Source organism: Panulirus ornatus, chromosome 65 (genome assembly GCF_036320965.1).
Source record: "Panulirus ornatus isolate Po-2019 chromosome 65, ASM3632096v1, whole genome shotgun sequence".
In the NCBI taxonomy this organism is placed as follows: Eukaryota; Metazoa; Arthropoda; class Malacostraca; order Decapoda; family Palinuridae; genus Panulirus; species Panulirus ornatus.
The window spans coordinates 25,459,763-25,472,267 of record NC_092288.1 but is presented as its reverse complement, the minus strand read 5'-3'; the positions used below and the strand labels follow the sequence as shown (position 1 = coordinate 25,472,267).

At 39.8% G+C, this 12,505-nt stretch overlaps 1 protein-coding gene and 1 long non-coding RNA gene across 12 annotated transcripts in view; both read left to right on the top strand.

The window, feature by feature from the left end:
* Positions 1–8,549, top strand: part of LOC139746453 (heterogeneous nuclear ribonucleoprotein A1, A2/B1 homolog) — a 36,911-nt gene extending 28,362 nt beyond the window's left edge. For 8 of the 11 annotated variants that reach the window (XM_071657709.1, XM_071657711.1, XM_071657703.1 and 5 more), the window contains 2 exons: positions 7,366–7,482; positions 7,698–8,072. In XM_071657709.1, coding sequence (XP_071513810.1) covers positions 7,366–7,469 — 104 coding nt within the window. In that variant the 3' untranslated portion in view covers positions 7,470–7,482; positions 7,698–8,072. Of the gene's footprint in view, positions 1–7,365; positions 7,483–7,697; positions 8,073–8,415 lie in introns of those variants that run through there. The other 3 variants (XM_071657712.1, XM_071657704.1, XM_071657706.1) reach the window with 1 other exon arrangement.
* Positions 280–2,665, top strand: LOC139746455 (uncharacterized). The gene is made up of 2 exons (XR_011712155.1): positions 280–2,099; positions 2,212–2,665. It is a non-coding gene; the product is annotated as an uncharacterized lncRNA (long non-coding RNA).
* Positions 8,550–12,505: the final 3,956 nt, after the last annotated feature.

Genomic DNA, 12,505 nt, shown 5'->3' with positions numbered 1-12,505 from the left:
CAATTTATGGATGGGTTGTTAAGGGAGATAAATGCAAAAGTTTTGGTGATGGGCAAGTTCAGTACGGGGGGGTGATGAGAGGGCCTGGTAAGTAAGTCTGTTTTATGATGAAATGACTGTTGGCAGATTTGATTGAGAAACTGGAGAATATGGGGACCAAGTTTGGAAGAGTGCATGAAAGAAATTGATGTAAATAAATGCAAGTTTCTTACATTTAGCACGGTTGAGACAGGTAAGTTTTAGTTTCAATTTGAATGGAGTGGAAAGGAAAAGTTTTTTTTTTTTTTTTTTTTTTTTTTTTTTTTTTTATGAAGTTTATTACTGTTTAGCATGGTTTTGGGACATGATAATCATGGGTTGTTTGATTGGGAGCTGCAGTCACAGGGTGGGGAGGAGGCAACGGTTCTTGGAACACTGACGAATTTTAAAAGCGGGGCAAAATTGGATGTGTTCTAAGGAATAGTAGGAGGTTTTGGGAGCACTGAAGAATGTGTGGAGAGAGCATTGAATAGGACAAAATTGGATGTGTTTAAAGGAATAGAAGCGCTAACATTATTGTATGGATACGTGGCATAGGCTATATAGAAGGTTGTGTAGAGGAAGATGGATTTGGTGGAAATTAAATATTTGAGGACTATGTTTGATAAAGTATATATAATTAAAGGGCATAATGGAATGGTTTGAATTGCTACCAAAAGCCTTTTTAGGTATTTGAAAGCCAGTGCATTGTTGGTATGTTGAATCCTCTGTTGATGCTGCTAGGCATTTAAGTGGGATGAAAACATCATTATGTAATGAATAGCATTGCTGACACTATGGAACTGTTATGTCATATGTTGTCATATTAACCTTGAAATAAGCACAGTAATTTTGTTGGAATCTTTAGATTGTATACTGCTTGTTAGTTATTTTGTGAGGTTTTGTTAAGAACAGAGGACTGATCCTTGGAGGGAACATCTTCTCTTGGCCCTATTCTCTGTTCCTTAATTTGGAAAATGAAAAAAAATGGGAGGGGAGAATTTCCAGCCCCTTGCTCCCTCCCTTAGTCACTTCTACTACAAGCAGGGAATACCTGGGAAGTATTATTTCATTTTGGTGTATTTTTTATCCAACCATTTAAAGAACTGGCCTTGCACTTCTTTTGAATTATAAAATTAATGCTACTTTTGTAAGTGTTTTTCTTTGAATATTTGAAGAGAATTCCACCTTAGCCATAGAACTTTACACTGCACACTTTGTTAGCAAGGGTTATTTTGGTTATAGTTTTTGATTGATCATAATCACAAACCATTTCAAAATGTTTTCATCGGATGTTGCCCCTCAGATTGCACAATTGATCCTTGACACCCTGGTTAAGTCCAACTTCACAGTTGTGGAAGTTTGCTTTTTAGAAGAATGCTTGTTAGTTTTATTTGGGTAACAAGAACATTTAATTTTTTCTTTGGGCATTTTGGTTTTAGTTGATGTAAAAGCATTTATATATTGCCTTAGAGAGCATGGGATTATTCAGGTATGGCTTGATGTGTTGTTCATAATCTGAGTAAATTCCATATATAGAATATCTTGCATAATTCTTCAGTTCCAGAAAGGTTAATCAACCTATATTTTAGTATGAATCTTTCCTAGTATACCTCCCTTCATATTGATTTTATCCTAAGCCATGTTCCCTCCCAAGCACCACTTCCTCCAGGTCCTCCCTTTTTTAGATTGATCATCTGTGCCCCAACATTGTTTCATTTTTTTTCTTATACATGTACTTGACTCAATAGAATCTTTTTTTCCCCACCAAAATTGTTGCAGACAAATAGTTTCACATTTTGTTCCACCAGGCCAGGTAGTGATGTAGTGTCAGGAAAGACAAAAAAGGCCACATTCATTCACACTTGGTCTCTCTGTCATGTTTAAGTCACCAAAAACCACAGCTTCCCATCACATGGCAGCTAGAGACTGAGTGTGAACGAATGTGGCCTTATTTGTCCGTTTTCCTGGTGCTTCCTCGCTGAAGCAGGGAATAGCAATGCTCTTTCCTGTGGGGCGGTGTAGGGTCAGGAATGGATGAAAGCAAGCAAGTATGAATATGCACATGTATGTGTGCATGTGTAGGCCGTTAATCTATTTCCTGGCACTACCTTGCTGATGCGGGAAATTGTGATCAAGTATAGTATAGATATGTTTATTTTGTGCTTGATTGCTGTTATTCGCGTCAGCAAGGTAGTGCCAGGAAACAGACGCCTTGTGACAGGGTTGAGTGATGTCTCCATGATTGTTTAATTTGTTTATGGATGGTGTTGCAAGGGAGGTGAATGCTAGAGTTTGGATGAGAGGGCTTGGGAAGTGAGTCAGTTGTTCACTGATGACAGTGCTGGTTGCTGATTTGGGTGAGAAACTGCAGAAGCTGGTCACTGAGTTTTGTAGTTTGTGAAAATAGAAAGCTGAGAGAGAATGTGAATAAGAGCAAGATTATTAGGTATAGTAGGGTTGAGGGACAAGTAAATTAGGAAGTAAGTTGGAATGGAGAAAAACTGGAGGAAATGTTTGATATCTTGGAGTGGATTTGGCAGCGAATGGAACCGTGGAAGTGAGTCACAGGGTGGGGAAGGGGATGAAGGTTCTGGAGCATTGAAAAATGTGTGGAAGGTGAGTATGTTATCTTGGAAAGTAAAAATGGGTATGTTTGAAGGAATAGTGGTTACAACAATTTTATATGGTTGCGAGCTTGGGCTATAGACGGGGTTGTGCGGAGGATGGGTGGTAATAAAAAGTGTGGTTGAGAGAGCAGAAAAGGGCATATTGAAATGGTTTGGTCTCGTGGAGAGAATGAGTGAGGAAAGACTGACAGAGGATATGTCAGAGGTGGAGGGAACAAGAAGTGGGAGACCAAATTAGAGGTGGAGGGATGGAGTGAAAAAGATTTTGAGTGATTAGGGACTGAATATACAAGAGGGTGAAAGGTGTGCAAAGAATAGTGAATTGGAGCGATGTGGTATACCAGTGTGGGCATGTTGTCAATGGATTGAACCAAGGAATGTGAAGCATCTGGGGTAAACCATGGAAAGCTTTGAGGCCTGGATGTGGAAAGGGAGCTGTGGCATTACACATGAAAGCTAGAGACCAAGGGTGAACAAATGTGGTCTTTGTTGTTTTTATTAGCGCTACCTCGCACGTGTACGGGGGTAGAGGTTGCCAATTCGTGTGGCGGGGTGGCGATGGGAATGGATGAAGGCAGCAAGTATGAGTATGTACATCTGTATATATGTATGTATATGCTGAAATGTATAGGTATGTTTATGTGCATGTGTGGGCATGTATGTATGTACATGTGTATGTGGGTGGGTTGATATATATATATATATACATAACATAAATACACACATGAACATATATACATGTACATATTCATACTTCCTTGCCATCATCATCCATTCCCGATGCCACCTTGCCCCACAGGAAACAGCAATGCTATCTCTGCTTCAGCGAGGTAATGCCAGAAAAAATATTGGCTCTTGTGTATATTCTTGGACCCACCACAAATATTTGTCAATATCACGTTTCAACTGCTTACCATTTGAGCATGCGTACATTTGAATAGCCTTTTTTTTCTATGCATGGTAAATTGCGCACAAACCGGTAAACCCCATTCACAATATGTTTCTTCATCTTTTCTTGTTGACAACTATGCAGTCAGCCAGCACTTCATTTGCTGTCAATTGTTAATCATGTGGCCTAAGTTGCTGTCTCTTTCTGCCTTTTGTTTTTCAGTCAACAAGCACAATGTTGTCATCTCGTGCATAACATAGCAAATACATTTTTTAAGTGCATTTTCCTACATTCACTGCTATGTTCTAGACCTGTCTTTTGGCAATACCACAAAGTATTAGCAAATACATTTTTTAAGTGCATTTTCCTACATTCACTGCCATGTTCTAGACCTGTCTTTTGGCAATACCACAAAGTATTATTATCTGTAGTAGATGGTTGGAAGCCACAGACCAGGGAGGGATTTTGTCAAGTACTACCTGCCTGGGTGTAGAGAGGGTTCATAACTGCATTGTTGTATAAAAGGTCCTTTGTAGAGGAAAATAATTTTAGAGATGTTGACTTTGCCAGATTTTCCTTATCCCTACTTTTCAATGTTAATTTAGAGTATATTTAAGTGTTAAATATATTATGAAAAATAACAATTCCATGCATGTAAATATACTTAGGAGTGAGGGGTGGAAAATGGTAACACTTGAGAAGAATGCTGGACTGCAACTTTACTGCTAATATGTGCTAAATATAGATGTATATTTCTAGTTTTGTTACAAGGATAATGCCTCTTTATGACTTGAAAAAATAATGGTTGAAAAGTTGAAGGGTAGTATATATATATTGTTGCTGTCTCCCGCGCTAGCGAAGTAGCTCAAGGAAACGGACAAAAGAATGTCCCAACCCATCCACATGCATATGTATACACATACATATACCTATACATTTCAACATATACGTATATATATATATATATTTTAAACTATCCGCCATTTCCCGCATTAGCGAGGTAGCGTTAAGAACAGAGGACTAGGCCTTTGTGGAATATCCTCACCTGGCCCCCTTCTGTTCCTCCTTTTGGAAAATTAAAAAAAAAATGAGAGGGGAGGATTTCCAGCCTCCCGCTCCCTCCCCTTTTAGTCGCCTTCTACGACACGCAGGGAATACGTGGGAAGTATTCTTCATCCCCTATCCCCAGGTGTATATATATATATATATATATATATATGGATTTGTATGTAGCATTTATGGATCTGGAGAAGGCATATGATAGAGTTGATAGAGATGCTCTGTGGAAGGTATTAAGAATATATGGTGTGGGAGGAAAGTTGTTAGAAGCGGTGAAAAGTTTTTATCGAGGATGTAAGGCATGTGTACGTGTAGGAAGAGAGGAAAGTGATTGGTTCTCAGTGAATGTAGGTTTGCGGCAGGGGTGTGTGATGTCTCCATGGTTGTTTAATTTGTTTATGGATGGGGTTGTTAGGGAGGTAAATGCAAGAGTTTTGGAAAGAGGGGCAAGTATGAAGTCTGTTGGGGGTGAGAGAGCTTGGGAAGTGAGTCAGTTGTTGTTCGCTGATGATACAGCGCTGGTGGCTGATTCATGTGAGAAACTGCAGAAGCTGGTGACTGAGTTTGGTAAAGTGTGTGGAAGAAGAAAGTTGAGTAAATGTGAATAAGAGCAAGGTTATTAGGTACAGTAGGGTTGAGGGTCAAGTCAATTGGGAGGTGAGTTTGAATGGAGAAAAACTGAAGGAAGTGAAGTGTTTTAGATATCTGGGAGTGGATCTGGCAGCGGATGGAACCATGGAAGCGGAAGTGGATCGTAGGGTGGGGGAGGGGGCGAAAATTCTGGGGGCCTTGAAGAATGTGTGGAAGTCGAGAACATTATCTCGGAAAGCAAAAATGGGTATGTTTGAAGGAATAGTGGTTCCAACAATGTTGTATGGTTGCGAGGCGTGGGCTATGGATAGAGTTGTGCGCAGGAGGATGGATGTGCTGGAAATGAGATGTTTGAGGACAATGTGTGGTGTGAGGTGGTTTGATCGAGTGAGTAACGTAAGGGTAAGAGAGATGTGTGGAAATAAAAAGAGCGTGGTTGAGAGAGCAGAAGAGGGTGTTTTGAAGTGGTTTGGGCACATGGAGAGAATGAGTGAGGAAAGATTGACCAAGAGGATATATGTGTCGGAGGTGGAGGGAACGAGGAGAAGAGGGAGACCAAATTGGAGGTGGAAAGATGGAGTGAAAAAGATTTTGTGTGATCGGGGCCTGAACATGCAGGAGGGTGAAAGGAGGGCAAGGAATAGAGTGAATTGGAGCTATGTGGTATACCGGGGTTGACGTGCTGTCATTGGATTGAATCAAGGCATGTGAAGCGTCTGGGGTAAACCATGGAAAGCTGTGTAGGTATGTATATTTGCGTGTGTGGACGTATGTATATACATGTGTATGGGGGTGGGTTGGGCCATTTCTTTCGTCTGTTTCCTTGCGCTACCTCGCAAACGCGGGAGACAGCGACAAAGTATAAAAAAAAAAAATTGAAGGAATAGTGGTTCCAACAATGTTATGTGGTTGTGAGGTGTGTGCTATTGATAGAGTTGTGCAGAGGAGGGTGGATGTGCTGGAAATGAGATGTTTGAGGACAGTGTGGTGTGAAATGGTTTGATCGAGTAAGTAATAATAGGGTAAGAGAGATGTGTGGTAATAAAAGGAGTGGTTGATGGTTAGAGTGCAGAAGAGGGTGTTTTGAAATGGTTTGGTCACATGGAGAGAATGAGTAAGGAAAGATTGACAAATAGGATATATGTGTCAGTGGTGGAGGGAACGAGAAGTGGAAGACCAAATTGGAGGTGGAAAGATGGATTTAAAATGATTTTGAGTGATCGGAGCCTGAACATACAGGAGGGTGAAAGGCGTGCAAGGAATAGAGTGAATTGGAACGATATGGTATACCGGGGTCGATGTGATGTCAATGGATTGAACCAGGGCATGTGAAGTGTTAAGTGTAAACCATGGAAAGTTTTGTGAGGCCTGGATGTGGAAAGGGAGCTGTGGTTTCAGTGCATTATACATGACAGCTAGAGACCGAATGTGGCCTTCGTTGTCCTTTCCTAGAGCTACCTCACGCACATGTGGGGGGAGGGTGTTGTCTTTTCGTGTGGCGGGTTGGCGATGGGAATGAATAAGGGCAGTCAAGTATGAATTATGTGTATGTCTGTGTGTGTATATATATGTATACGTTGAGATTTATAGGTATGTATATGTGCGTCTGTGGACGTGTATGTACATACATGTGTATGTGGAAGGGTTGGGCCATTCTTTCGTCTGCTTCCTTGCGCTACCTTGCTAATGCGGGAGACAGTGACAAAGTATGATAAATAGATATCTATTTTATAGTATATTTTCTTTCATACTATTTGCCATTTCCCGCATTAGCGAGGTAGCATTAAGAACAGAGGACTGGGCCTTTGAGGGAATATTTAGTATATATGTATTGTCATGAGTAAGGAAGTTTAGAAGTATCTTTGCTATTTTTGAAATGTAATGTTATTGACCCTTACACCAAAGGATCTCATATTTGTCAGCTTTAGTTGTATTCTCCTTCCCCAAAAGGATTGCATTTTTAGCATTAACTTTGTGAGGATTGTGTTCATCCTCACGACAGGATCTTCTTAGTATTAGCTTCCATCTCTCTCTCTCTCTCTCTCTCTCTCTCTCTCTCTCTCTCTCTCTCTCTCTCTCTCTCTCTCTCTCTCTCTCATACCTTAAGGATTGAATATTTTATGGTAGTGTTCATTTATCTCGAATGGTTAATTCTTGCCATGATTTTTTTCATGGCAGGTGGCTACAACAACGCAGGTAGCAGCGGCGGCCCAAACACCTACGGGGGCGGAGGGAGTGGTAGTGCCATGAACATGAACCAGGGGCCCAATAGACGTTATTAGATTAGTGGATTCGGTACGTATATCCTTTGTATTTATTAAATGATTGGAAGGTTAATTCTTTTTTTTTTTTTTTTTTTTTTTTTTTTTTTGAGTCAAGTGTTGACTTAAATAATCATGAAATAGTGCCATTTCAATACTTCTTTTTGACATGAGTGCATTATTAAATATTGATGACTACTAACCGGACAGTTAACGATCACTAATTTATTATTTTCCACCACACAATAGGTACATAGCAGGTTAGCCATGCAGGCAGGGAGACAGGCAGGGCTTGAGTCAGGGCCCCAGACAGGCAGGATATGCTAGGACTGAGGCAGGCAAGCTGAGCTAGGGTCATAGGGAGGCTCCTCGACACACCCAAGAGCCAGTGCAAGAGAAACATTCCAATCGTCGCATGGACTAGCCACTTGCCTCCTGTACTAGGAGAAATGATTTTTTTTTTATTTGGAAAAGTATTTTGTGCTTGCATTTTATATATTTAGGATTATGTGTAGTGTAAAATAAAATTAATCTCATTACTGAATTTAACCAAAGTATAGTCAGTTGTTTGTAATATGTGTGCAGCAATGTATTTTCATTTTACAAATAAATTAATCCTAAGAATGGTGTTATTCTGACATCCTGTGAGACACTGAGGTGGAGAGGAAAACTAGGCAGTGAGGTCCTGTAGGAACTGTCTAGGTCTTACCTTCAGGTAGGTTCATATGTTCGGTTTTGTGGTGTAGGCAGTAATGTATTAGGTTTTGGGTACACAATTCATTTTAATGAGTGGTTAGCACATTGTGTAGTGGTGCTAGGTCACGCTTAGTGTGAGTGCACTCAGCTTTGTACTTCAATGCTACTTCTGTCTCTTGTTATATTACATAATCTTAACCTTAAAGTACTTCGTTTAGTGATGTAGTTTGTGCATGTCACATTGACACTAATGAAGGCGTTGTCTCCCCAGGTCTGCTGTCGCCATAACAAGAACCAAAGATGAGGTGGCAGTGCTTCTCACTGCCGACCAACAACCAACTGTGATATTTAATGTTTTTATGAAGCAGTCTATTTTTATCAACGAATTATATTTTTTGTATTGAATCTTGTTTTCTTCAAACACCCCTTGCTGACAAAAGCAGTTTTTAATTTTTTTGCCCCTTAAGGGAGGTTTTGTAATCAAGCTAAACAAAAGTGTTATTTGGGCATGCTACACCATTTTAAAGGTGAAGAAGTTTTAATTTGAATGTAAGGCATGTGATTGGTTTCACTAAAATGAGCACTAACTTAGATTTGGGTAAAGCATCCCAACTGTGAAAAGCTTAGATATCTGGTCGCTAGCTTGGAATTCTACTGTAATGAGAGTAACTTGGTTCTTACTTAAAGGCGTTAAGATTGATGGAACCAGTATTGCTAGGTAAGAGGAGAGGATCTAGGGTTTGGAAAGTATTCACAAATTTGTAAAGATTAAAGAAAAAATAACGTTACCAAGGCTATTTGTTAGCGACTTTTTGACCATTTATTTATTACTAGGTATCTATGATATAAGAATTGGAAGGTGATTATGTAGCGGCACGTCTTGGAAACTTGTTCATAAAAGCTGTAACCCTCAGGACCTAGTTCATTAACCAAACCTACCTTACACCGACACCAAAAGTTCGGTTATAAGTCAAAGATCGATGTGATTTTACAGAAAATTTAGCAAATTTTTAATACGTTGAAAAGTGCTGAATTAGGTTCTTTGCACTCCTCTGTTCCTTAGTATTGTGCTGTCAGGTTGTGGATGAGGTGCGGAGGCATGGTTGGCTTGGTATGGGGCCTGGAGATAAGAATATTTGTTAAGGTGTTGAGGAAAGTACATTAAAGAATGTCTGACAGTAGTTGCAGTTATCAAGCTTAGGAAAAGGTATTGGAGAACGAAGCCGATTTGTGTAAACTTTTTAAAACCATGCAACTGTTGGTGTGGTAACAACGTTCTCCTGAGTTTATTAATACAACGAGTCTTGAGAGGACGTGAAAATTATTGTACTAGGATCAGCAATGGTGAATACAACGTCAGGTCAGGTCTTCGTAAGGTATAACTATATGCCATTGCTAAAGGTAGGGCTCTGTCACGTGTAGAGTTCTAGAACATGGTGTTGATATGGCCTAAGATAGTCCAAGCCTTCCTCCGGAGTTTGTTACTGTTGTAACCTCTCGTCCATACCTTTACTTCTACCTGGAGGCTGTCAAGTGTTAAGCAAGAAACTCCCATCAATTCTTACGAACGATTTTACTATGACCCCTTTATGTACAATCGTGTATTTCCACCACTGTTCTCGTGAGCGGCTGTCCCATACTGATCTTACGACGTGTAATTTTAGTTAGCTTATGAATTACGTATGTTAGGGAAGAGTTTTGTCACCTATAAATGGATTAGGTCGATTAGTGTGGCCTCCCTCTCGTGGAAAGGAGAAACTCTTAGCTCGGATGAGGGCAGACTACCGCAACCAGGATTGGAACAGTATGTTTGACTTGAACTCCACCTCTAATGATTTTTTTTATGATGTGCAAGTCCCAACCTTTAACCGTATTATGATGAAACTGACAAATTAGAGCTCCTTTGGTATAATGGACTCGTAAGTAGAAGTCCAGAGTTTTGTTCTATGGGGTAGAGGTTACATTGCTCTGCTGAACGCTGGATCTATTAGGTAACGTATACGACAAAGATTGGTTAAGGCAAAGGATTTGTCATACCATTTCAAATGCTTTAAAGTTACAAATGAGAGGGTTACCAGAAGAGACCCGAGGCAGAAGTAATTACCCTGAGATAGCCATTATGATTACAAAGGAAATTTGATTGTGAATTGATTTAACCAAGCATTGGTTAGATGTTTTTCAGACTTTGTATATAACTAGAACTGAGAATGTTACTTAAGGATGAATGGGCTTTACCAAAGTTTTTTTTTTTTTCTTTTAATAGGAAAGCAGTTAACCGCAGCTAACAGATACACTCAGCCTTTACAACACAAGGTAGAATACTATTTGGACAATACGGTTTGCTTACCTAAAGCAACGTAAGCACTGGGAAAGCCGAGCCTAATGCTGGAGAGAGCGAAGGTCAGAGGGGAGGACTAAATTCAGGATTGTCATCATAAGAATTCGACATCGGGAACCGAAAAGTGGCTTGATCAGTTGTGAAATTGAGAACAGTGATCCTGGTAGTGATGAGAAAAGTTACTGAAGTTTTGGTTACGAACCGGAGATATTTGAGAGCAAACCAGCTCGCTGAATAGGATAAAGAACAGGTAACAGAAATCTCTAAAAGCTCAAAATTGTCTTCCAAACATGCTCTGAGCCAGATGAACACTGACCATGCAATACTTTCCTACATTATTTTTCTAGTATATTACATGACCCCATATTTCCATCTTCAAGACCCTCCTGTCTCTTATATCAAAAGATAAATATGTTATTAATCCGCACAAAATTATTTCTAAAAAATTACGAATCCATCCATAACTAGAATAAAGATCTCGAAGCTAGAATGTGTCTGAACTGATGTTATTTCGTTTGTTTGTATTCCTGAATCTTAAAGTTGTGATTTTTTATTTTGGATAATCAAAACCAACTCATTCACGCTGTGTATATATACCCTAGCCTAAATTAGGTACCCATTTTAACGATCAACCCCTGGGGAAGGATGAACAGCTGGGTTGACTGTGCACTGCCACTACCAGAATTCGAACCCATGCGTTCGACCCCGGCCAGCCCGCGATTGCCTCATGGACATCGACGCAAACCTATACACTATAGAGGACATTTTATCATTTTCCTGACGTACCCTTAGGATACAACAGTATGACTGGGGCACGACAGTATAACCCTTGGGCATTGTGGTATGGCCCCTAAGCAAGACGGCACGACCCTTGGGCTTATCCAACGAGAGACCTGTTGCTCCCGTCCAGTTGCTCTACCTTACCTATCACTCCACTGCCACACGACCTTACCTAGAATTCTCTATGTATCATTCATCATTCAGTTGCTCTCCATTGTACTCGCAAGCCAGACGCTAACCTCAAAACAGCAGCAAAATTACAAAATCATATTGGCAGTGCAAGTAGACGTAGCTACAGGTTCCTTTCCCTGGTTTACTCTCGGCTCCCACGTAACATGTTTTTTATTTATATTAATTATATCCATAATACTTTAGTATGAGGATGTTTGCGTCATATGAAAAATCAAAATCATTACATAGGTATTTTGTAATTCATTAAGATCGTGTAATCTATTCCACAGAACATGTCATGAAGGAATTTTACTTCTGGAGGAAGTAAAATTTTAAGACACCACTTGATATATGCAGGGAGGTTGTCGGTATTGTCTGAATGGGTTTTGATTCATTCCAGGAAAACATGGAAGAATGACTATGAAAATGAAAGACAAAATACAGTCAATAGTGAGGTCTTTAATGACAGAGGATTTAATTTTTTATGTGTTTGAACCGATTGTATAATTTATTCCAATAGAACAATTCACAGCATACCAAAGGACAGTAAATTTGATAAAAAAAAAAAATGGAAAACCACTGCAAAGGCAAAACTTTCCAAAGTACAACTGAACTTAACTCATATTATGGAAATTAATGAACTTTATAGTTGGGCCACGAAACTTATTTCTCTGGGAATTATTAGGTCAGGTGAGGTCATCCGTTGTGACCTGCCACTAAGTCAAGGCGCTGTCAGCAAGTCGACACAGTGGGTCGCTAGAAACAGAGGGTAATATAGACGATTAGCCAAACTATTGTTGAATTATCACCGCCAATTTATCCTCGGGTAAGGTAGTCACCCATCCTTCATAATTTTCAAAATCTCTACTGCATCTTTCCGTCTCTACCTTTCAGTGTGTATAACAATGCTTACATTGAAAATGTTTCTCTAATTCTATTCACAGGAGAGGCACATGTGCATCAAGTCCAAAGGAAATACCAAATTTCATTGACAAAAAAGGACAGACGCTGACCTCTCATGATACAGACAGAGAGGTTGTACATCTTCTAAAAACATTGTATATGTCTGCAA